Source organism: Salmo salar, chromosome ssa19 (assembly GCF_905237065.1).
Source record: "Salmo salar chromosome ssa19, Ssal_v3.1, whole genome shotgun sequence".
Lineage (NCBI taxonomy): Eukaryota > Metazoa > Chordata > Actinopteri > Salmoniformes > Salmonidae > Salmo > Salmo salar.
The window spans coordinates 78,786,247-78,813,076 of NC_059460.1; the positions used below are offsets into that span (position 1 = coordinate 78,786,247).

The 26,830-nt window shown below is 58.8% G+C and overlaps 1 protein-coding gene across 6 annotated transcripts in view; it reads left to right on the forward strand.

Annotated features, from left to right (window-relative positions):
* Window positions 1-26,830, forward strand: part of LOC106603998 (solute carrier family 12 member 7) — a 141,868-nt gene that overhangs the window by 65,215 nt on the left and 49,823 nt on the right. For all 6 annotated transcript variants that reach the window (XM_045702779.1, XM_045702780.1, XM_045702782.1 and 3 more), the window contains exon 4: window positions 22,391-22,537. In XM_045702779.1, coding sequence (XP_045558735.1) covers window positions 22,391-22,537 — 147 coding nt within the window. The remainder of the gene's footprint in view (window positions 1-22,390; window positions 22,538-26,830) is intronic.

A 26,830-nucleotide genomic window follows, 5' to 3' on the forward strand; every position in this document is an offset into this window, starting at 1 on the left:
AGCCACCGCCACCACGCCCTCCCCTAAAGCAACCACCACCACGCCCTCCCCTAAAGCCACCACCACCACGTCCCTCCCCTAAAGCCACCACCACCACGTCCTCCCCTAAAGCCACCACCACCACCACGCCCTCCCCTAAAGCCACCACCACCACCACGCCTTCCCCTAAAGCCAAAGCCACCACAACGCCCTCCCCTAAAGCCTCCACCCCCACGTCCTCCCCTAAAGCCTCCACCACCGCGCCCCTCCCCTAAAGCCACCACCACCACGTCCTCCCCTAAAGCCACCACATACCCACGCCCTCCCCTAAAGCCACCACCACGCCCTCCCCTAAAGCCACCACCACGCCCTCTCCTAAAGCCTCCACCACCACGCCCTCCCCTAAAGCCTCCACCACTCGTCCTCCCTAAAGCCTCCACCACCACGCCTCCCCTAAAGCCACCACCACGCCCTCCCCTAAAGCCACCACCACGCCTCCCCTAAAGCCACCACCACCACGCCCTCCCCTAAAGCCTCCACCACCACGCCCTCCCCTAAAGCCACCACGCCTCCCCTAAAGCCTCCACACCCACGTCCTCCCCTAAAGCCTCCACCACCACGCCCTCCCCTAAAGCCACCACCACGTCCTCCCCTAAAGCCTCCACCCCAACGTCCTCCCCTAAAGCCTTCATTACCACGCCCTCCCCTAAAGCCACCAACACGCCTTCCCCTAAAGCCGCCTCCACCACGTCCTCCCCTAAAGCCACCACATACACCACGCCCTCCCCTAAAGCCACCACCACGCCCTCCCCTAAAGCCTCCACCACCACGCCCTCCCCTAAAGCCGCCACCACCACGCCCTCCCCTAAAGCCAACACCACCACCACGCCCTCCCCTAAAGCCGCCACGACCACGCTCTCCCCAAAGCCCACCACCACGCCCTCCCTAAAGCCACCACCACCACGCCTCCCCCTAAAGCCTCCACCCCCATCGCCCTTCCCTAAAGCCTCCATTACCACGCCCTCCCCTAAAGCCACCACCACGCCCTCCCCTAGAGCCGCGCCACCACCACCACGCCCTCCCCTAAAGCCGCCCACCACCACCACGCCCTCCCCTAAAGCCGCCACCACCACGCCTCCCCTAAATCCCTCCACCACCGCGCCCTCCGCTAAAGCCTCCACCACCGCGCCCTCCCCTAAAGCCTCCACCACCACGCCCTCCCCTAAAGCCACCGCCACCACCACGTCCTCCCCTAAAGCCGCCACCACCACCACGTCCTCCCCTAAAGCCGCCACCACCACCACGTCCTCCCCTAAAGCCACCACCACCACCACGTCCTCCCCTAAAGCCACCACCACCACCACGCCCTCCCCTAAAGCCACCACCACCACCACGCACTCCCCTAAAGCTTCCACCACCACCACGCCTCCCCTAAAGCCATCACCACCACCACGCCTCCCCTAAAGCCACCACCACGCTTCCCCTAAAGCCTCCGCACCACCACGCCTCCCTAAAGCCTCCGCTACCACCACGCCCTCCCCTAAAGCCTCCCGCCACCACCACGCCTCTCCCCTACAGCCACCACCTCGCCTCCCCTAAAGCCTCCACCTCGCCTCCCCTAGAGCCACCACCACCACGCCCTCTAAAGCCGCCGCCACCACCACGCCCCTAAAGCCGCCGCCACCACCACGCCCTCCTAAAGTCGCCGCCACCACCACGCCCTCCCTAAAGCCGCCGCCCCCACTCAAGCCTCTCAAAGCCGGCTCCACCACCAAGCCCTCCCCTAAAGCCGCCTCCACCACCAAGCCCTCCCCTAAAGCCGCCTCCACCACCAAGCCCTCCCCTAAAGCCGCCTCAACACCACGCCTCCCCTAAAGCCTCCACCACGCCCCAAAGGCACCACCACCACGCCCCTCCCTAAAGGCACCACCACCACGCCCTCCCCTAAAGGCACCACCACCACGCCCTCCCTAAAGGCACCACCACCACGCTTTCCCCTAAAGCCACCACCACGCCCTCCCCTAAAGCCGCTTCCACCACCACGCCCGGCCCTAATGTCGCCTCCACCACGCTCCCCCCTAAAGCCACCACCACCACCCTAAAGCCGCCCACCACGCCCTCCCCTAAAGCCACCACCACCACCCCCCAAAGCCACCACCACGCTCCCCCCTAAAGCCGCTCACCACCACGCCTCCCCTATAGCCCTTCACCACCACGCCCCCCCTAAAGCCACCACCACGCCCTCCCTAAAGCCGCCGCCACACCACCACCACGCCCCCTAAGCCGCCACCACCATGCCCTCCCTAAAGCCAACACCACCACCACGCCCTCCCATAAAGCCGCCACGACCACACCCTCCCCTAAAGCCTCCATCCACCACGCCCCCCTAAAGCCACCACCAACACGCCCTCCCCTAAAGCCTCCACCCCACGCCCCTCCCTTTAGCCTCCATTACCACGCCCTCCCTAAAGCCACCACCACGCTCTCTCTTGAAAGCCTGCCTCCACCACCACCACGCCCTCCCCTAAAGCCCCCACCACCACGACCCTCCCTAAAGCCGCCTCCACCACCACGCCCTCTCCAAAGCCACCAACATCGCCCCCCTAAAGCCGCCTCCACCACCATGCCTCCCCTAAAGCCGCCTCCACCACGGTCTCCCCTAAAACCACCACCACTTCGGGTCCCCTCCCCTAAAACCACCACTACCACGCCTCCCCTAAAGCCTCCACCACCACCACGCCTCCCCTAAAGCCACCGCCACCACGCCCTCCCCAAAGCAACCACCACCACGCCCCCCTAAAGCCACCACCACCACGCCCCCTAAAGCCACCACCACCACGCCCCCTCTAAAGCCTCCACCACCACGCCTCCCCTAAAGCCACCACCACCACGCCTCCCCTAAAGCTCTCCACCCCATCGCCCCTCCTCTAAAGCCTCCATTACCACGCCCTCCTAATGCCACTTACCACGCCCCCCTAAAGCCGCCGCCACCACCACCACGCCCTCCCTAAAGCCGCCACCACCACGCTCTCCCTAAAAACCACCACTACTACGCCCTCCTCCACCACCACCATGCCCTCCCTAAAGCCTCCACCACCACCACGCCTCCCCTAAAGCCACCGCCACCACGCCCTCCCCCTAAAGCAACCACCACCACGCCCTCCCCTAAAGCCACCACCACCACGCCCCCCTAAAGCCTCCACCACGCTCCTCCCCCTAAAGCCACCACCACCACGCCCTGCCCTAAAGCCACCACCACCACGCCTCCCCACAGCCACCACCACGCCTCCCTAAAGCCTCCACCTGAGCCCTCTCCCAGAGCCACCACCACCACGCCTCCTAAAGCCGCTGCTACCACCACACCCTCCCCTAAAGCCTCCACCTCGCCTCCCCTAGAGGCACCACCACAACGCCCTCCCCTAAAGCCGTCGCCACCACCACGCCCTCCCTAAAGCCGCCGCCACCACCACGCCTCCCCTAAAGCCCCGCCACCACCACGCCTCCCTAAAGTCGCGCCACCACCAAGCCTCCCCTAAAGCCGCTTTCCACCACCAAGCCCTCCCCTAAAGCCGCCTCCACCACCAAGCCCTCCCCTAAAGCCGCCCACCACCAAGCTCCTCCCTAAAGCCGCCCACCACCACGCCTCCCCTAAAGCCTCCACCACGCCCTCCCCTAAAGGCACCACCACCACGCCCTCCCCTAAAGGCACCACCACCACGCCCCTCCTAAAGCCACCACCACGCCTCCCCTAAAGCCACCACCACGCCTCCCCTAAAGCCACCACCACGCCCTCCCCCTAAAGTCGCCTCCACCACCACGCCCGCCCTAATGCCGCTCCACCACGCCCCTCCTAAAGCCACCACCACCATGCCCTCCCTAAAGCCACCACCACCATGCCCTCCCCTAAGCCACCACCACCACGCCCCCTCTAAAGCCGCTCCACCACCACGCCTCCCCTAAAGCCACCACCACGCCTCCCCTAAAGCCTCCACCACCACCACGCCTCCCTAAAGCCACCGCCACCACGCCCTCCCCCTAAAGCAACCACCACCACGCCTCCTAAAGCCACCACCACCACGCCTCCCCTAAAGCCACCACCACCACCGCCCCCTCCTAAAGCCTCCACCACCACGCCCCCTCCCTAAAGCCACCACCACCACGCCCTCCCCTAAAGCCTCCACCCCACGTCCCTCCCCTAAAGCCTCCATTACTACGCCCTCCCCTAAAGCCACCACCACGCCCTCCCCTAAAGCCGCCGCCACCACCACCACGCCCTCCTGAAGCCGCCGCCACCACCACCACGCCCTCCCTAAAAGCCGCCACCACCACGCCTCCCTAAAACCACCACTACCACGCCCTCCTAAAGCCTCCACCACCACCACGCCTCCTAAAGCCTCCACCACCACCACGCCTCCCCAAAGCCACCGCCACCACGCCTCCCCTAAGCAACCACCACCACGCCCCCCCAAAGCCACCACCACCACCTCCCAAAGCCTCCACCACGTCCTCCCTAAAGCCACCACCACCAAGCCTGCCCTAAAGCCACCACCACCACGCCCTCCTACAGCCACCACCACGCCTCCCCTACAGCCACCACCACGCCCTCCCCTAAAGCCTCCACCTAGCCCTCCCCAGAGCCACCACCACCACGCCCTCCCCTAAAGCCGCCGCCACCACCACACCCTCCCCTAAAGCCTCCACCTCGCTTCCCCTAGAGCCACCACCACCACGCTTTCCCCCTAAAGCCGCGCCACCACCACGCCTCCCCTAAAGCCGCCGCCACCACCACGCCTCCCCTAAACCGCCGCCACCACCACGCCCTCCTAAAGCCCACACTCCCAAGCCCCTCTAAACCGCCTCCACCACCAAGCCCTCCCCTAAAGCCGCTCCACCACCAAGCTCCTCTAAAGCCGCTCCACCACCAGCCTCCCTAGCCGCCTCCACCACCAAGCCCTCCCTAAAGCCGCCTCCACCACCACGCTCCTCCCCTAAAGCCTCCACCACGCCCTCCCCTAAAGGCACCACCACCACGCCCCCCCTAAAGCCACCACCACGCCTCCCCTACAGCCACCACCACGCCCTCCCCTAAAGCCACCACCACGCTCTCCCCTAAAGCCCCCCACCACCACGCCCGCCTAATGCCGCCTCCACCACGTCCCTCCCCTTAAAGCCACCACCACCACGCCTCCCCAAGCCACCACCACCACGCCCTCCCTAAAGCCGCCTTCACCACCACGCCTCCCCTAAAGCCACCACCACGCCCTCCCCTAAAGCCTCCACCACCACGCCCTCCCCTAAAGCCGCCTTCACCACCACGCCTCCCCTAAAGCCACCACCACGCTCCCCTAAAGCCACCGCCACCACCACCACGCCTCCCTTAAAGCCGCCACCACCATGCCCTCCCTAAAGCCGCCACGACCACGCCCTCCCCTAAAGCCTCCACCACCACGCCCTCCCCTAAAGCCTCCACCACCACGCCCTCCCCTAAAGCCTCCACCACCACGTCCTCCCCTAAAGCCTCCATTACCACGCCCTCCCCTAAAGCCACCACCACGCCTCCCCTAAAGCCGCCCCACGCCTTCCCCTAAAGCCGCGCCACCACCACCACGCCCTCCCTAAAGCCGCCACCACCACGCCTCCCCTAAAGCCGCCTCCACCACCACGCCCTCCCCTAAAGCCACCACCACGCCCTCCCCTAAAGCCGCCTCCACCACCACGTCCTCCCTTAAAGCCTCTACCACCACGTCCTCCCCTAAAACCACCACCACCACGTCCTCCCCTAAAACCACCACCACCACGTCCTCCCCTAAAGCCACCACCACCACCACTCGTTCCCCTAAAGGCACCGCCACCACCACTCCCTCCCCTAAAGCCACCGCCACCACCACACCCTCCCCTAAAGCCACCACCACCACGCCCTCCCCTAAAGCCACCAACACGCCTTCCCTTAAAGCCGCCTCCACCACGCCCTCCCCTAAAGCCGCCTCCACCACGCCCTCCCCTAAAGCCACCACCACCACGCCTCCCCTAAAGCCACCACCACGCCCTCCCCTAAAGCCTCCACCACCACGCCCTCCCCTTAAAGCCTCCACCACCGCGCCCTCCCCTAAAGCCACCAACACGCCTCCCTTAAAGCCGCCTCCACCACGCCCTCCCCTAAAGCTGCCTCCCACCACGCCCTCCCCTAAAGCCGCCACCACCACGCCCTCCCCTAAAGCAACCACCACCACGCCTCCCCTAAAGCCACCACCACGCCCTCCCCTAAAGCCACCACCACCACGCCTCCCCTTAAAGCCACCACCACCACGCCCTCCCTAAAGCCTCCTCCCCGCTCCCTCTAAAGCCTCCACCACCACGTCCCCCCTAAAGCCTCCATTACCACGCCCTCCCCTAAAGCCACCACCACGCCCTCCCCTAAAGCCGCCACCACGCCCTCCCCTAAAGCCGCCCACCACCACGCCCTCCCCTAAAGCCGTCTCCACCACCACGCCTCCCCTAAAGCTGCCTCCACCACCACGCCTCCCTAAAGCCTCCGCTCACCACCACGCTCTCCCTAAAGCCTCCCACCACCACGCCTCCCCCTAAAGCCTCCCGCCACCACCACGCCTCCCTAAAGCCTCCCGCCACCACCACGCCCCCCTAAAGCCTCCGCCACCACCACGCCTCCTACAGCCACCACCTCGCCCTCCCCTAAAGCCTCCACCTCGCCCTCCCCTAGAGCCACCACCACCACGCCTCCCTAAAGCGCCACCACCACGCCCCCTCCTAAAACCCCGCCACCACCACGCCTCCCCTAAAGCCGCCGCCACCACCACGCCTCCCCTAAAGCCGGCCACACCACCAAGCTCCTCCCTAAAGCCGCCTCCACCACCAAGCCCTCCCTAAAGCCGCTCCACCACCAAGCCCTCCCCTAAAGCCGCCCACCACCAAGCCCTCCCCTAAAGCCGCCTCAACACCACGCCCTCCCTAAACCTCCACCACGCCTCCCCTAAAGGCACCACCACCACGCCTCCCCTAAAGGCACCACCACCACGCCCTCCCCTAAAGGCACCACCACCACGCCCTCCCCTAAAGGCACCACCACCACGCCCTCCCCTAAAGCCACCACCACGCCCTCCCCTAAAGCCGCCTTCACCACCACGCCTCGCCCCACTGCTCGCCCACCACCGCCCTCCCCTAAAGCACCACCACCACGCCCCCTAAAGCGCCACCACCACGCCCCTCCCCTAAAGCCACCACCACCACGCCTCCCTAAAGCCACCACCACGCCCTCCCTAAAGCCGCTCCACCACCACGCCTCCCCTATAGCCGCCTTCACCACCACGCCCCCCTAAAGCCACCACCACGCCCTCCCCTAAAGTTGCCGCCACCACCACCACGCCTCCCCTAAAGCCGCCACCACTATGCCCTCCCTAAAGTCAACACCACCACCACGCCTCCCCTAAAGCCGCCACGACCACACCCTCCTAAAGCCTCCATCCACCACGCCCTCCTAAAGCCACCACCAACACGCCTCCCTAAAGCCTCCACCCCATCGTCCTCCCCTAAAGCCTCCATTACCACGCCTCCCCTAAAGCTCACCACCACGCCCCAAGCCGCCGCCACCACCACCACGCCCTCCCCTAAAGCCGTCTCGCCACCACCACGCCTCTAAAGCCGCTCTCCACCACCACGCCTCCCCTAAAGCCACCAACCGCTCTTCCCTAAAGCCCTCCACCACCATGCCCTCCTAAAGCCGCCTCCACCACGGCCTCCCCCTAAAACCACCACCACTGTCCCTCCCCTTAAAACCACCACTACCACGCCTCCCTAAAGCCTCCACCACCACCACGCCTCCCCTAAAGCCACCGCCATCACGCCCTCCCCTAAGCAACCACCACCACCGCCCTCCCTAAAGCCACCACCACCACGCCCCCCTCTAAAGCCACCACCACCACCCTCCCTAAAGTCTCCACCACCACGCCTCTCCCCAAAGCCACCACCACCACGCCCCTCTAAAGCCCTCCACCCCACGCCCTCCTAAAGTTCTCCATTACCACGCTTCTCCCTAAAGCTCACCACCACGCTTCTCCCTTAAACCATCGCCACCACCACTCACGCCCCTCCCTAAAGCTCGCCACTTCCACGCTCTCCCTAAACCACCACTACCACGCCCTCCTAAAGCCTCCACCACCACCATGCTCCTCCCCTAAAGCTCTCCACCACCACCACGCCCTCCCTAAAGCCACCGCCACCCGCCTCCTAAAGCAACCACCACCCGCCTCCCTAAACTACCACCACCACGCCCTTCCCTTAAAGCCTCCACCACGCTCCTCCCCTAAAGCCACCACCACCACGCCTGCCCTAAAGCCACCACCACCACGCCCTCCCCTACAGCCACCACCACGCCCTCCCCTAAAGCTCTCCACCTAGCCCCCCCAGAGCCACCACCACCACGCCCTCTAAAGTCGCCCACCACCACACCCTCCCCTAAAGCTCACCTCGTTACCTCCCCTAGAGGCACCACCACAACGCCCTCCAAAGCCGCCGCCACCACCCCCCTCCACCGCACCACCACGCTCCTAAAGCGCGCCACCACCCGCTTGCCCCGCCAACCAACTCCTCTAAAGCGCCCACCACCAAGCCCCCTAAGCCGCCCACCACCAAGCCCTCCCTAAAGCCGCCCACCACCAAGCCCTCCCCTAAGCCGCCTCCACCACCACGCCCTCCCCAAAGCCTCCACCACGCCCTCCCCTAAAGGCACCACCACCCGCCTCCCTAAGGCACCACCACCACGCCCCTCCCCTAAAGCCACCACCCCCTCCCTAAAGCCACCACCACGCCTCCCCAAAGCCACCACCACGCCTCCCCCAAAGCCGCTCTCCACCACCACGCCCGTAATGCCGCCTCCACCACGTCCTCCCCTAAACCACCACCACCTGCCCTCCTAAAGCCACCACCACCACGCCCTAAAGCCGCCTCCACCACCACGCCTCTCCCCAAACCCCCACCACGCCTCCCCTAAAGCCTCTCACCACCACCACGCCCCCCTAAAGCCACCGCCACCACGCCCTCCCCTAAAGCAACCACCACCACGCCCTCCCTAAAGCCACCACCACCACGCCTCCCCTAAAGCACCACCACCACGCCCTCCCTAAAGCCTCCACCACCACGCCTCTCCCCTAAAGCCACCACCACCACGCCCTCCCCTAAAGCTCTCCACCCCCATCACCCCCCTAAAGCCTCCATTACCACGCCTTCCCCTAAAGCCACCACCACGCCTCCCCTAAAGCCGCCGCCACCACCACCACGCCCTCCCTAAAGCCAGCGCCACCACCACCACGCCTCCCTAAAGCCGCCACCACCACGCCTCCCTAAACCACCACTACCACGCCCTCCCTAGCCTCACCACCACCACGCCTCCCCTAAAGCTTCACCACCACCACGCCTCCCTAAAGCCACCGCCACCACGCCCTCCTAAAGCAACCACCACCACGCCTCCCCTAAAGCCACCACCACCACGCCCCCCTAAAGCCTCCACCACGTCCCTCCCCTAAAGCCACCACCACCACGCCCCTGCCCTAAAGCCACCACCACCACGCCCTCCCCTACAGCCACCACCACGCCCTCCCCTACAGCCACCACCACGCCCTCCTAAAGCACCTAGCCCTCCCCAGAGCCACCACCACCACGCCTCCCTAAAGCCGCTCGCCACCACCACACCCTCCCTAAAGCTCTCCACCTCGCTCTCCCTAGAGCCACCACCACCACGCCCCCCTAAAATGCCGCCACCACCACGCTCCTGCCGCCACCACCACGCCTCCCTAAACCGCCCAACCACCACGCCTCCCCTAAAGCCGCCCCACCACCAAGCCCTCCCCAAAGCCGCTCCACCACCAAGCTCCTCCCCTAAAGCCGCTTCCACCACCAAGCTCCTCCCCTAAAGCCCCCCACCACCAAGCCTCCCAAAGCCCTTCCACCACCACGCCTCCCTAAAGTTCTCCACCACGCCCTCCCCTAAAGGCACCACCACCACGCCCTCCCTCAAAGCCACCACCACGCCCTCCCCTAAAGCACCACCACGCCTCCCCTAAAGCCACCACCACGCCCTCTAAAGCCGCCTCACCACCACGCCCGCCCCTAATGCCGCCTCACCACGCCCCTTCCCTAAAGCCACCACCACCACGCCTCCCCTAAAGCCACCACCACCACGCCCTCCCCTAAAGCCGCCTCCACCACCACGCCTCCCCTAAAGCCACCACCACGCCTCCCTAAAGCCGCCCCACCACCACGCCCTCCCCTAAAGCCGCTTCACCACCACGCCTCCCTAAAGCCACCACCACCCTCTCCCTAAAGCCGCCACACCACCACCACGCCCTCTAAAGCCGCCACCACCATGCCCTCCCTAAAGTCAACACCACCACCATGCTCCCCCTAAAGCCGCCACGACCACGCCCTCCCCTAAAGCCTCCACCACCACGCCTCCCCTAAAGCCCACCACCACGCCTCCTTAGCCTCCACCACCACGTTCCTCTCTAAAGCCTCCATTACCACGCCTCCCCAAGGCCACCACCACGCTTCTCCCCAAAGCGCCACCACGCCCCTAAAAGCCCCGCCACCACCACCACGCCCTCCCTAAAGCCGCCACCACCACGCCTCTCCCCTAAAGCCGCTTCCACCACCACGCCTCCCTTAAAGCCACCACCACGCCTCTCCCTAAAGCCGCTCTCCACCACCACCGCCTCCCTTAAAGCCTCTACCACCACGGCTCCTCCCTAAAACCACCACCACCACGCTCTCTCCAAAACACCACCACCACGTCCCTCCCCTAAAGCCACCACCACCACCACTGTTCCTAAAGGCACCGCCACCACCACTCCCTCCCCTAAAGCCACCGCCACCACCACACCCTCCCTAAAGCCACCACCACCACGCCCTCCCCTAAAGCCACCAACACGCTTCCTTAAAGCCGCCTCCACCACGCCCTCCCCTAAAGCCGCCTCCACGCCCCCCCTAAAGCCACCACCACCACGCCCTAAAGCCACCACCACGCCTCCCCTAAAGCCTCACCACCACGCCCTCCCCTTAAAGCCCCACCATCGCGCCTCCCCTAAAGCCACCAACACGCTTCCCTTAAAGCCGCCCACCACGCCCTCCCTAAAGCTGCTCTCCACCACGCCCCCTAAAGCCACCTACCACCACGTCCCTCCCCTAAACAACCACCACCACGCCTCCCTAAAGCCACCACCACGCCCTCCCCTAAAGCCACCACCACCACGCCCTCCCCTAAAGCCACCACCACCACGCCTCCCCCTAAAGCCTCCTCCCCATCGCCTCCCTAAAGCCTCCACCACCACGCCTCCCCTAAAGCCCCATTACCACGCCTCCCCTAAAGCCACCACCACGCTTCCCCCAAAGCCGCCACCACGCCCTCCCCCTAAAGCCGCCGCCACCACCACCACGCCCTCCCCAAAGCCGCCACCACCACGCCCTCCCCTAAAGCCGCTCTCCACCACCACGCCTCCCTAAAGCCACCACCACGCCTCCCCTAAAGCCGCTCCACCACCACGTCCCTCCCTTAAAGCCTCTACCACCACTGCCCTCCCAAAAACCACCACCACCACGTCCTCCCCTAAAACCACCACCACCACGCCCCTCCCTAAAGCTACCACCACCACCACTCGTTTCCCCTAAAGGCACCGCCACCACCACTCCTCCCCTAAAGCCACCGCCACCACCACACCCTCCCCTAAAGCCACCACCACCACGCCTCCCCTAAAGCCACCAACCCTTTCCTTAACGCCCGCTTCACCACGCCCTCCCCTAAAGCCGCCTCCACCACGCCCTCCTAAAGCCACCACCACCACGCCCCCCTAGCCACCACCACGCCCTCTAAAGCCACCACCACCATGCCCTCCCCTAAAGCCACCACCACCACGCCCTCCCCCTAAAGCCTCCACCACCACGCCCTCCCCTAAAGCCTCCACCACCACGCCCTCCTCAAATCCTCCACCACCACGCCTCCGCTAAAGCCACCACCACCACGCTTCCCCTAAAGCCGGCTCCACCACGCCCTCCTAAAGCCCCACCACCACGCCTCCCCAAGCCACCACCACCACCACGCCTCCCTAAAGCCACCACTACCACGCCTCCCTAAAGCCGCCCACCACCACGCCCTCCCCTAAAGCCACCACTACCACGCCTCCTCTAAAGCCGCTCCACCACCACGCCTCCCCTAAAGCCACCACCACGCCCCCCTAAAGCCACCACCACCATGCCCTCCCCTAAAGCCACCACCACCACGCCCTCCCCTAAAGCCTCCACCACCACGCCTCCCTAAAGCCTCCACCACCACGCCCTCCCCTAAAGCCTCCACCACCACGCCCTCCCCTAAATCCTCCACCACCACGCCCTCCGCTAAAGCCACCATCACCACGCCTTCCCCTAAAGCCGGCTCCACCACGCCTTCCCCTAAAGCCGGCTCCACCACGCCTCCCCTAACGCATCCACCACCACGCCCTCCCCTAAAGCCACCACCTCCACTCCCTACCATAATCCGCCGCCACCACCACGTCCTCCCCTAAAGCCACCACCACCACCACGTCCCTCTAAAGCCTCCACCACCACCACGCCCTCCCTAAAACCACCACGCCCTCCCCCTAAAGCCACCACCACGCCCTCCCCTAAAGCCACCACCACGCCCTCCCCTAAAGCCGCCTCCACCACCACGCCTCCCCCAAAGCTGCCTCCACCACCACGCCTCCCCTAAAGCCTCCGTCACCACCACGCCTTCCCCTAAAGCCTCCGCCACCACCACGCCCCCCCTAAAGCTCTCCGCCACAACCACGCCTCCCCTAAAGCCTCCGCCACCACCACGCCCTCCCCTAAAGCCACCACCACCACCACGCCCTCCCTAAAGCCGCCGCCACCACCACGCCCTCCCCTAAAGCGCCGCCACCACCACGCCCTCCCCTAAAGCCGTCGCCACCACCAAGCCCTCCCCCTAAAGCCGCTCCACCACCAAGCCCTCCCATAGAGCCGCCTCCACCACCAAGCCCTCCCCTAAAGTCTCCGCCACCACCACGCCCTCCCTAAAGCCTCCGCTCACAACCACGCCCTCCCCTAAAGCCTCCGCCACCACCACGCCCTCCCCTAAAGCCACCGCCACCACCACGCCCTCCCTAAAGCCGCCGCCACCACCACTCCCTCTCCTAAAGCCGCCGCCACCACCACGCCCTCCCTAAAGCCGCGCCACCACCAAGCCCTCCCCTAAAGCCGCCTCCACCACCAAGCCCTCCCATAGAGCCGCCTCCACCACCACGCCACTCCCCTAAAGCCTCCACCACCACGCCTCCCCTAAAGCCACCACCACGCCCTCCCCTAAAGCCACCACCACCACGCTCCTCCCTAAAGCCACCACCACCACGTCCTCCCCTAAAGCCACCACCACCACGCCCTCCCCTACAGCCACCACCACCACGCCCTCCCCTACAGCCACCACCACCACGCCCTCCCCTACAGCCACCACCACCACGCCCTCCCCTAAAGTCTCCACCTGCCTCCCCTAAAGCCACCACCACCACGCCTTCCCCTAAAGCCGGCTCCACCACGCCCTCCCCTAAAGCCTCCACCACCACGCCCTCCCTAAAGCCACCACCACCACCACGCCCTCCCCTAAAGCCACCACCACCACCACGCCCTCCCCTAAAGCCTCCACCACGCCCTCCTAAAGCCACCACCACCACCACGCCTCCCCTAAAGCCGCCGCCACCACCACGCCTCCCCTAAAGCCGCGCCACCCACACGCCCTCCCTAAAGCCGCCACTACCACGCACTCCTAACGCATCCACCACCACGCCCTCCCCTAAAGCCACCACCTCCACTCCCTACCATAAATCCGCCGCCACCACCACGTCCTCCCCTAAAGCCGCCACCACCACCACGTCCTCCCCTAAAGCCACCACCACCACCACTTCCTCCCCTAAAGCCACCACCACCACCACGTCCTCCCCTAAAGCCACCACCACCACCACGTCCTCCCCTAAAGCCACCACCACCACCACGCCCTCCCCTAAAGTCACCACCACCACGCCCTCCCCTAAAGCCACCACCACCACGCACTCCCTAAAGCTCCACCACCACCACAGCCTCTCCCCAAAGCCATCACCACCACCACGCCCTCCCCTAAAGCCACCACCACGCCCTCCCCTAAAGCCACCACCACGCCCTCCCCTAAAGCCACCACCACGCCCTCCCCTAAAGCCACCACCACGCCTCCCCAAAGCCACCACCACGCCTCCCCTAAAGCCTCCGCTCCCACCACCACGCCCTCTCAAAGCCTCCGCCACCACCACGCCCTCCCCTAAAGCCTCCGCCACCACCACGCCCTCCCCTAAAGCTCTCCGCCACCACCACGCCCCTCCCTAAAGCCACCTCCACCACGCCTCCCCCTAAAGCCACCACCACCACGCCCCCCCTAAAGCCACCACTACCACGCCCTCCCTAAAGCCGCCGTCACCACCACGCCCTCCCGTAAAGCTCACCTCCACCTCGCCCTCCCCTAAAGCCACCAAACGCCCTCCCCTAAAGCCACCACAACGCCCTCCCCAAAGCCGCCTCCACCACAACGCCCTCTCCAAAGCCACCACCACGCCTCCCCTAAAGCCGCCTCCACCACCACGCCTCCCCCTAAAGCCGCTTCCACCACCACGCCCTCCCTAAAGCCGCTCCACCACCACGCCTCCCCTAAAGTTGCCTCCACCACCACGCCTCCCCCTAAAGCCTCCCGCCACCACCACGCTTCCCCCTAAAGCTCTCCGCTCACCACCACGCTCTCCCCTAAAGCCTCTCGCCACCACCACGCCTCCCTAAAGCCTCCGCCACCACCACGCCTCCCCTAAAGCCTCCGCCACCACCACGCCTCCCCTAAAGCCACCAACACCACGCCTCCCCTACAGCCACCACCACGCCCCTCTAAAGCCGCCGCCACCACCACGCCCTCCCCTAAAGCCGCGCCACCACCACGCCCTCCCTAAAGCCAGCCACCACCACGCCTCTCCCCTAAAGCCGCCTCCACCACCAAGCCCTCCCCTAAAGCCGCCTCCACCACCAAGCCCTCCCTTAAAGCCGCCTCCACCACCAAGCCCTCCCCTAACGCCCGCCTCCACCACCACGCCCTCCCCTAAAGCCTCCACCACGCCCTCCCCTAAAGGCACCACCACCACGCCCTCCACTAAAGCCACCACCACGCCCTCCCTTAAAGGCACCACCACCACGCCTCCCCTAAAGCCACCACCACGCCCTCCCCTAAAGCCACCACCACGCCTCCCCTAAAAGCCGCCTCCACCACCACGCCCGCCCTAATGCCGCCTCCACCACGTCCTCCCTAAAGCCGCCACCACCACGCCTCCCCTAAAGCCGCCACCACCACGCCCTCCCCTAAAGCTGCCTCCACCACCACGCCCTCCCCTAAAGCCACCACCACGCCTCCCCTAAAGCCGCTTCCACCACCACGCCCTCCCCTAAAGCCGCCTTCACCACCACGCCTCCCTCTAAAGCCACCACCACGCCCTCCCCTAAAGCCGCCGCCACCACCACCACGCCCTCCCCTAAAGCCGCCACCACCACGCCCTCCCCTAAAGCAACCACCACCACGCCTCCCCTAAAGCAACCACCACCACACCCTCCCCTAAAGCCACCACCACCACGCCCTCCCCTAAAGCCACCACCACCACGCCCTCCCCTAAAGCCTCCACCACCACGCCCTCCCCTAAAGCCTCCACCCCCACGTCCTCCCCTAAAGCCGCCACGACCACACCCTCCCCTAAAGCCACCACCACCATGCCCTCCCCTAAAGCCTCCACCCCCACGTCCTCCCCTAAAGCCTCCATTACCACGCCCTCCCCTAAAGCCACCACCACGCCCTCCCCTAAAGCCGCCGCCACCACCACCACGCCCTCCCCTAAAGCCGCCACCACCACGCCCTCCCCTAAAGCCGCCTCCACCACCACGCCCTCCCCTAAAGCCACCAACACGCCCTCCCCTAAAGCCGCCTCCACCACCATGCCCTCCCCTAAAGCCGCCTCCACCACGTCCTCCCCTAAAACCACCACCACTTCGTCCTCCCCTAAAACCACCACTACCACGCCCTCCCCTAAAGCCTCCACCACCACCACGCCCTCCCCTAAAGCCACCGCACCACGCCCTCCCCTAAAGCAACCACCACCACGCCTCCCCCTAAAGCCACCACCACCACGCCCTCCCCTAAAGCCACCACCACCACGCCCTCCCCTAAAGCCACCACCACCACGCCCTGCCCTAAAGCCACCACCACCACGCCCTCCCCTACAGCCACCACCACGCCCTCCCCTAAAGCCTCCACCTAGCCCTCCCCCAGAGCCACCACCACGCCCTCCCCTAAAGCCGCCGCCACCACCACGCCCTCCCCTAAAGCCTCCACCTAGCCCTCCCCCAGAGCCACCACCACCACGCCCTCCCCTAAAGCCGCCGCCACCACCACGCTCTCCCCTAAAGCCGCCGCCACCACCACGCCCTCCCCTAAAGCCGCCGCCACCACCACGCCCTCCCCTAAAGCCGCCGCCACCACCACGCCCTCCCCTAAAACCGCCGCCACCACCACGCCCTCCCCTAAAGCCGCCTCCACCACCAAGCCCTCCCCTAAAGCCGCCTCCACCACCAAGCCCTCCCCTAAAGCCGCCTCCACCACCAAGCCCTCCCCTAAAGCCGCCTCCACCACCAAGCCCTCCCCTAAAGCCGCCTCCACCACCACGCCCTCCCCTAAAGCCTCCACCACGCCCTCCCCTAAAGGCACCACCACCACGCCCTCCCCTAAAGCCACCACCACGCCCTCCCCTAAAGCCACCACCACGCCCTCCCCTAAAGCCACCACCACGCCCTCCCCTAAAGCCGCCTCCACCACCACGCCCGCCCCTAATGCCGCCTCCACCACGTCCTCCCCTAAAGCCACCACCACCATGCCCTCCCCTAAAGCCGCCACCACCACGCCCTCCCCTAAAGCTGCCTCCACCACCACGCCCTCCCCTAAAGCCACCACCACGCCCTCCCCTAAAGCCGCCCACCACCACGCCCTCCCCTAAAGCCGCCTCCACCACCACGCCCTCCCCTAAAGCCACCACCACGCCCTCCCCTAAAGCCGCCTCCACCACCACGCCCTCCCCTAAAGCCGCCTTCACCACCACGCCCTCCCCTAAAGCCACCACCACGCCCTCCCCTAAAGCCGCCGCCACCACCACCACGCCCTCCCCTAAAGCCGCCACCACCATGCCCTCCCCTAAAGCCAACACCACCACCACGCCCTCCCCTAAAGCCGCCACGACCACGCCCTCCCCTAAAGCCTCCACCACCACGCCCTCCCCTAAAGCCACCACCACGCCCTCCCCTAAAGCCTCCATTACCACGCCCTCCCCTAAAGCCGCCGCCACCACCACCACGCCCTCCCCTAAAGCCGCCACCACCACGCCCTCCCCTAAAGCCAACACCACCACCACGCCCTCCCCTAAAGCCGCCACGACCACGCCCTCCCCTAAAGCCTCCACCACCACGCCTCCCCTAAAGCCACCACCACCACGCCCTCCCCTAAAGCCTCCATTACCACGCCCTCCCCTAAAGCCGCCTCCACCACCACGTCCTCCCCTAAAGCCTCCACCACCACGTCCTCCCCTAAAACCACCACCACTTCGTCCTCCCCTAAAACCACCACTACCACGCCCTCCCCTAAAGCCTCCACCACCACGCCCTCCCCTAAAGCCTCCACCACCACCACGCCCTCCCCTAAAGCGACCGCCACCACGCCCTCCCCTAAAGCAACCACCACCATGCCCTCCCCTAAAGCCACCACCACCACGCCCTCCCCTAAAGCCTCCACCACGTCCTCCCCTAAAGCCACCACCACCACGCCCTGCCCTAAAGCCACCACCACCACGCCCTCCCCTAAAGCCACCACCACCACGCCCTCCCCTAAAGCCACCACCACCACGCCTCCCCTAAAGCCACCAACACCACCACGCCCTCCCCTAAAGCCACCACCACCACCATGTCCTCCCCTAAAGCCACCACCACCACGCCCTCCCCTAAAGCCACCGCCACCACCACGCCCTCCCCTAAGGCCACCGCCACCACCACGCCCTCCCCTAAAGCCACCACCACCACGCCCTCCCCTAAAGCCACCACCACCACGCCCTCCCCTTAAAGCCTCCACCACCACGCCCTCCCCTTAAAGCCTCCATCACCGCGCCCTCCCCTAAAGCCACCAACACGCCTTCCCTTAAAGCCGCCTCCACCACGCCCTCCCCTAAAGCCGCCTCCACCACGCCCTCCCCTAAAGCCGCCACCACCACGTCCTCCCCTAAAGCCACCACCACCACGCCCTCCCCTAAAGCCACCACCACGCCCTCCCCTAAAGCCACCACCACCACGCCCTCCCCTAAAGCCACCACCACCACGCCCTCCCCTAAAGCCTCCTCCCCCACGCCCTCCCCTAAAGCCTCCTCCCCCACGTCCTCCCCTAAAGCCTCCACCACTACGCCCTCCCCTAAAACCACCACCACCACCACGCCCTCCCCTAAAGCAACCACCACCACGCCCTCCCCTAAAGCAACCACCACCACGCCCTCCCCTAAAGCCACCACCACCACGCCCTCCCCTAAAGCCACCACCACCACGCCCTCCCCTAAAGCAACCACCACAGCAAGAAGTGAATGCAGGTCTGTGTCTGAAATCTATCTATATTGGTACCCCACCAGACTTCTACATGGGAGAGGGTGCCAGGTCTGGGTGTTGTGTAATTGGCCAAGCAGAGTACCTCCTCTTGACACAGTGTGATAGTTGAACGTGCCTGTGTGGTCCTTTGGGTGAAAGCATAATTGATAATCATTCAAGCAATTTTTCTTTCTACTGGGCTGAATTTATTTGGTGTTCAGTTGCTTTATCTGATGCTGTTTATCTGGTGCTGTCCTTTTTAAGAACAGAAGGCCTCATTCTCTTACATGTGTCTGACATACAACCCAGTCCTTTATACCTCTGTTGTGCAACTTCCCTTCTGATGGAATGTACCTGTGAGGGTGATGCCTGTGATCAAATGTCTTGAAAGTTCCATCACGGCACAGGGTGGGCCTGTTTGCTTCACTGTACATTTGTTGGAGTATCTGTGATGGATTTGGGATGCCTCGCCCTTCAGATTTAATTCCAAAGGTCCATTTTCCAACACTTTGAAACGTTACAGTTTCTTTGAGGTTAATGTACAAACTGTCAGCTTTAACTTGAGGGTATTTCCATCCATCTCAGGTGAACCATTTAAAAAATTGCAGCACTTGTTGTACATAGTCCCCTTGTTTTAGGGGACCAAAGGTATTGGGACAAATTCACTTATGTGTATTAAAGTAGTAAAAAGTTAAGTATTTGGTCCCATATCCATATGACGCAATGACTAACTACATCAAGCTTGTGTCTCTAAAAATTGGTGGATGCATTTGCTGTTTCTTTTGGTTGTGTTGCCGATTTATTTTGTGCCCAATACAAATGAATTGTACATAATTGTAACGGGCGTCGTAAGGATTGGTCCAAGGTGCAGCGGGAACATCATCTTCTTTTTAATGTTGAAGGAAAACGAACATATCACGTATACAAAAACAATAAACGACACTAAACAGTCCTGTCAGGTGTACAGACACAAAACAGGAGACCACTACCCACAAATTCTCACAGAAAAACACCTCTTAAATAGGACCTTCAATTAGAAGCAACTAGGAGCAGCTGCTTCCAATTGAAGGTCAACCCCATTAACTAAACATAGAACTAGACATACTAGATAAACATAGCAATATACTAACATAGAACATAGCCCAACAAACCCCGAAACACTCTAAACAAACACCCCTCTTACATAATAACATAACCCAACAAACCCCGAACCACGTAAAACAAACACCCCCTGCCACGTCCTGACCAAACTACAATAACAAATAACCCCTTACTGGTCAGAACGTGACAATAATGTATTGAGTCACTTTTATTGTAAATAAGAATAGAATGTGAGAAAGTTATCACACAAATATCATACCCCCAAGACATGCTAACCTCTCATCATTACAATAACTGGGGAGGTTAGCATTTCTGGGTGGGTATGATATTTGTGCGTCTAACTTTCTCACTAATCATTATTCACGATTCATTCAGGATTATCCGTAACCGTGGTAGCATCCACATTTAATGGACAAAATACACAATGTCCCAATACATACCCTTCTTTGCAGCACTTTACCATATCACCGGGCAGTAGTAAAGATTATATAAAACTAGAGCCCGCAGGACTTGTTTTGTCGACTGTGGGCCTAAAAAGGCTGGGCATCTCTTTATCACAGTCAGACCTCTCCCCATCCTTCCAACAATTGAATCAATACCATGACAATTTACAGTCTAAGTTGACACCAAGAACTTTAGTCTCCTCAACTTGCTACAAAGCCACATAATTTATTACCAGATTCAGCTGAGGTCAAGAATGATTCATACCAAATACAATGCTTTTTAGTTTTAGATATGTTCAGAGCTAGTTTATTACTAGCCACCCATTACAAAACTGACTGCAACTTTGTTTAGGGTTGCAAAAATATCATTAGCTGTGGTTACTGGTGTATAATGTTGAGAATTATCAGCGTACATTGACACACAGGCTTTGTTTAATGCTTGTGGTAGATCATTGGTAAAAATACAGAACAGTAAAGGGCCAAGTGAGCTGCCGGCAAGAATACCATACTTTGTTTTACATTAAAGTAGCTTGCATTAAATAAAACTTTGTGTTCTATTAGACAGACAGTTCTGAATTCACAATATGGCTGAGGTTGAAAAGCCACAACGCATACATTTAGCCAAAAACACATTATGTCCAATAATATCAAAGGTTGAACTAAAATCTAACAGTACAGCTCCCTGTATCTTATTATTACACATTTCTTTCAGCCTATCATCAGTCATTTGTGTCATGGCATTACATGTTGAGTGCCCTTCTCTAAAAGCATGGTGAAAGCCTGTTGTTAATGGTTCATCAAAAGAAACCTGTGTTGGAAGAAGTTTGGAACCACCAAGACTCTTCCTAGAGCTGGCCGCCCAGCCAAACTGAGCAATCAGGGGAGAAGGGCCTTGGTCAGGGAGGTGACCAAGAACCTGATGGTCACTCTGACAGAGTTACTCTGTGGAAATGGGAGAACCTTCTAGAAGGACAACCATCTCTGCAGCACTCCACCAATCAGGCCTTTATGGTAGAGTGGCCAGACGGAAGCAAAAAGGCACCTAAAGGACTCTCAGACCATGAGAAATAAGATTCTCTTGTCTGATGAAACCAAGATTGGACTCTTTGGCCTGAATGCCAAGCATCACGTCTGGAGGACGTGCTTCTACACCTGCATTGCTTGCTGTTTGGGGTTTTAGGCTGGGTTTCTGTACAGCACTTTGAGATATCAGCTGATGTAAGAAGGGCTATATAAATACATTTGATTTGATTTGGAGGAGACCTGGCACCATCCCTACAGTGAAGCACGGGGGTGGCAGCATCATGCTGTGGAGATGTTTTTCAGCAGCAGGGACTGGGAGACAAGTCAGGATCGAGGGAAAGATGAACGCATCAAAGTACAGAGTGATTGTTGATGAAAACTTTCCAACAGGACAACAACCCTAAGCACACAGCCAAGACAACACAGTAGTGGCTTCAGGACAAGTCTCTGTCCTTTAGTGGCCCAGCCAGAGCCTGGACTTGGACCCGATCAAACATCTCTGGAAAGACCTGAAAATAGCTGTGCTGCAACGCTCCTCTTCCAACCTGACAGAGTTTTAGAGGATCTTCAGAGAAGAATGGGAGACAGGTGTGCCAAGCTTGTAGCGTCATACCCAAGAAGACTCAAGGCTGTAACTGCTGCCAGAGTACTGAGTAAAGGGTCGGAATACTTATGTAAATGTCATATTTCATTTTTTTAAATATATATTTCCCAAAATAAAAAATACAAATCTGATTTTGCTTTGTCATTATGGGCTATTGTGTGTAGATTGATGAGGGGGGAAAAAAACGTTTTAATTATTTTAGAATAAGGCTGTAACATAGCAAAATATGGAAAAAGTCAAGGGGTCTGAATACTTTCCGAGTGCACTGTATAATGTGTCATGACGCCTAATGAAAAGCAATATCTTAAATGTGATCTGTTATAATTTACAAATAAGAATTTGATCTTAACTGACTTGCCTAGTTAAATAAATAAATAATTACTGGTTGACCCTTGAAACACAATCACGTCATCTGTTGGTTGAATGATTTGATATGGTGGAACTTACTACCTAATGACCCTCTCTCCCTCTCATCGTTCCCTCCTCTCACTCCCCTCTCTCACTCTCCTCTTTCCCTCCACAGAGTCCCGCGTTGGGCACATTAATTGGGGTGTACCTGCCCTGCCTGCAAAACATCCTGGGGGTCATCCTGTTCCTGCGTCTCACCTGGATCGTGGGAACCGCCGGCATCATGGAATCCCTTGCCATTGTGGTGATGACCTGCTCCTGTGTAAGGAATATCATATAATATGATTGATTATTGCTATTTGTGTCCCACCACCTAGGTTGGGTCCTATGTCGCGTAATTTGAAATGGTGTTTTTAACATTGGATAAAAGTAGAGACTCCGAGCTAGAAAATGGTATATCATACACTTCAGTTGAGGAACAATGGAAAATGAATTCTGCTTTGAAAGTTTTGAGAAAATGGCCCGTAAATGTTTTGGTACACCTACTGGAGAGCTCTTCTTTGTCTACACCCATTCAGGATCATTCACACCCTCTTAAGCCTTAGCCCCATCCATCTCTTTAAGGATTCACAGTGTAGACTAAACGTGGTGAATGTAGTAGCAAAAAGTAGTAGTAAAAATGTTCTTTATCTATTCCTTAGCCTATATCCTGGGTGGCAGGTAGCCTAGTGGTTAGAGCGTTGGGCTGTAGCGTTGGGCTGTAGCCGAAAGGTTGCTAGATCGAGTCGCTGAGCTGACAAGGCAGTTAACCCACTGTTCCTAGGCCGTCATTGTAAATAAGAATTTGTTCTTAACTGACTTGCCTAGTTAAATAAAGGTTAAAAAAATTTCATAAAAATATATATCCTAATCTGACTTTGGTGCAGGTCATGTTGTTCTTTACATTACCGTCTCTGGTAAACACACACTATATCAAATAAAATCGAAGTTTATTTGTCACAGGATACAGAAGGTGTAATCGGTACAGTGAGATTTTTACTTGCATTGTTTAGACATAGCTAAACAATGAACCATAATCCCAACTCTAATGCCACGTTCAAAACAACTGGGATCTCGGAAATCTCTGACTTCCGAGCGTTCAACTCTGGGGAGAAAAAAACGAGCTCCGACAGGGGAAAAATCTATTTGAACGGTCATCCAATTTAGAATTCACACTCGGGAACTAGGACCTCTTTCTAGAGCTCCGACTTTCTGACCTGAAGATCACTGACATCATGATTTGACCTCACGTTACTGTGGTTAAATGTGGTGGTTTGTGGTTTCAGTTTTGCGCATATGCTGCCATCTATCCACTATTTTTGGTTTGGGTAGGTTTTAATAGTCACAGTGGGAACAACATCACCTATACACTTCCTGATGAACTTAGTCACCGTGTCCGTGTATATGTCAATGTTATTTCAGAGGCAATCAGGAATATATCCCAGTCCGTGTGATCAAAACAATCTTGAAGCATTGATTCCGATTGGTCAGACCAGTGTTGAATAGACCTTAGCATGGGTACTTCCTGTTTGAGTTTCTGCCTATAGGAAGGGAGGAACAGAATGGAGTCGTGATCTGATTTGCAGAAGGGAAGGCGGGGGAGGGCCTTGTAGCCATCCCGGAAGGGAGAGTAACAGTAGTCGAGAGTTTTTGATGCACGAGTACTACAGGCAATGTGTTGTTAGAATTTCGGTAGCGTTTTCCTCAAATTTTCTTTGTTAAAATCCCCAGCTACAATACATGCGGCCTCAGGATATTTGGTTTCCAGGTTGCACAACGTCCAGTGTAGTTCCTTGACGGCCGTCGTGGTATCGGCTTGAGGGGAATATACACGGCTGTGACTATAACCTAAAATAATTATCTTGGGAGCTAATACGATCAGCATTTGCTTGTGAGTTATTCTAGGTTGGGTACGCAAAAGGACTTGAATTCCTGTACGTTATCACAATCACACTTTGTGTAGTTAATCATGAAACATACACCTTTGTTCTTCTCAGAGAGTTCTTTTATTCCTGTCTGTGTAATGTACTGAGAACCCAGCTGGCTGTATGGACAGGGACAGTATATCCTGACCATGACAATTTTCAGAGTCAATCATGCTCCAGAAAGTAGTCCATCACACCTTTTTCCCCTTGAGCTTGGTCGATAGCACAACTTCAGGGCAGCAGTGTTGAGAGCTGTAGCAAAACCTTTTCCGTTCTTCATGATATCTTAAAATAAAGCCATGGTAGGAAGGATTATCCACACATTATAGACAGAAGCATGCTACAGTGAGGGAAAAAAGTATTTGATCCCCTGCTGATCTTGTTCGTTTGCCCACTGACAAAGAAATGATCAGTCTATAATTTTAATGGTAGGTTTATTTGAACAGTGAGAGACAGAATAACAACAAAAAAATCCAGAAAAACGCATGTAAAAAATGTTATAAAATGATTTGCATTTTAATGAGGGAAATAAGTATTTGACCCCTCTGCAAAACATGACTTAGTACTTGGTGGCAAAAGCCTTGTTGGCAATCACAGAGGTCAGACGTTTCTTGTAATTGGCCACCAGGTTTGCACACATCTCAGGAGGGATTTTGTCCCACTCCTCTTTGCAGATCTTCTCCAAGTCATTAAGGTTTCGAGGCTGACGTTTGGCAACTCGAACCTTCAGCACCCTCCACAGATTTTCTATGGGATTAAGGTCTGGAGACTGGCTAGGCCACTCCAGGACCTTAATGTGCTTCTTCTTGAGCCACTCCTTTGTTGCCTTGGTCATGTGTTTTGGGTCATTGTCATGCTGGAATGCCCATCCACGACCCATTTTCAATGCCCTGGCTGAGGGAAGGAGGTTCTCACCCAAGATTTGACGGTACATGGCCCCGTCCATCGTCCCTTTGATGCGGTGATGTCCTCACCGTTCTCATGATCATTGCAACTCCACGAGGTAAGATCTTGCATGGAGCCCCAGGCCGAGGGAGATTGACAGTTCTTTTGTGTTTCATCCATTTGCGAATAATCGCATCAACTGTTGTCACCTTCTCACCAAGCTGCTTGGCGATGGTCTTGTAGCCCATTCCAGTCTTGTGTAGGTCTACAATCTTGTCCCTGACATCCTTGGAGAGCTCTTTGGTCTTGGCCATGGTGGAGAGTTTGGAATCTGATTGATTGATTGCTTCTGTGGACAGATGTCTTTTATACAGGTAACAAGCTGAGATTAGGAGCACTCCCTTTAAGAGTGTGCTCCTAATCTCAGCTCGTTACCTGTATAAAAGACACCTGGGAGCCAGAAGTCTTTCTGATTGAGAGGGGGTCAAATACTTATTTCCCTCATTATGCGTTTTTCTGGATTTTTTTGTTGTTATTCTGTCTCTCACTGTTCAAATAAACCTACCATTAAAATTATAGACTGATCATTTCTATGTCAGTGGGCAAATGTACAAAATCAGCAGGGGATCAAATACTTTTTTCCCTCACTGTACATGGCAGACCAATCCGAACTCTCATCTCTCTGCATGCCCAGCCAATCCATTATCTCAGCCAATCATGGCTAGCGGGAAGGTTCCGTGGCTAAACCAACTAGGCTCATAATTTAACAATTGTATTCGTATTTACAGATGGCGTACAAGTTTGTTATTAAGGCACATGAAAGTTCACATATTCCAGAAGGCATTTCTGAAGAAAAAAAAACGCATTTTGATTAAAAAAAAGCCTCTCCTGTGAAGTAGTGCCGTATGCCTAGTTTCTTAAAACGGGTCACATTTATCCACAGCGACTTAGTCATGCATGCATACATTTTACATACGGTGGTCTCGGGAATCGAACCCACTATCCTGGCGTTGCAAGCACCATGAGCTACCAACTGACCTACAACGGACCACTACCCATCCAGAGTCTGAAGACCACGATTAGCCTTCACACACTGCACGCCCACCGTGGCCCTCCACGACGCCCACCGTGGCCCTCCACGACGCCCACCGTGGCCCTCCACGACGCCCACCGTGGCCCTCCACGACGCCCACCGTGGCCCTCCACGACGCCCACATGTGGCCCTCCACGACGCCCACCGTGGCCCTCCACGACGCCCACATGTGGCCCTCCACGACGCCCACCGTGGCCCTCCATGACTACAGATGTCTATCACTTTGAACTCTATGAACCACATGTTGACTGTGATACTAATTCAAAACCTCTCATTTTGCAACATTAAAAAAATCATATCAAAGTTTGATTTGTCTCGTACACAGATTAGCAGAGACATTTGAAATGCCTGTGTTTTTAGCTAGAAGGCCAGCAGCCCGAAATCGCCTCTTCGCTGTCGACGTTGAGACTGGTGTTTTGCGGGCACTATTTAATAAAGCTGCCAGTTGAGGACTCCTGGGCCAATACCCTCTGTCTTGACAGATGGGTAGTGTGTTCTTATAGCAGTGTGCCATGCAGTGGGATGGTCTGTGTGGACAATTAAGTTCCCCTCTTTGTAACAATCAGAAAATAGTGTCTCTGGATTGGCTTGAGGAGCTTCTTTTTGTATTTATTCCATGCAGTGATATTTTTGTGTATATAAGGGGTACTGTACTCTGATGACCTCTGCACAG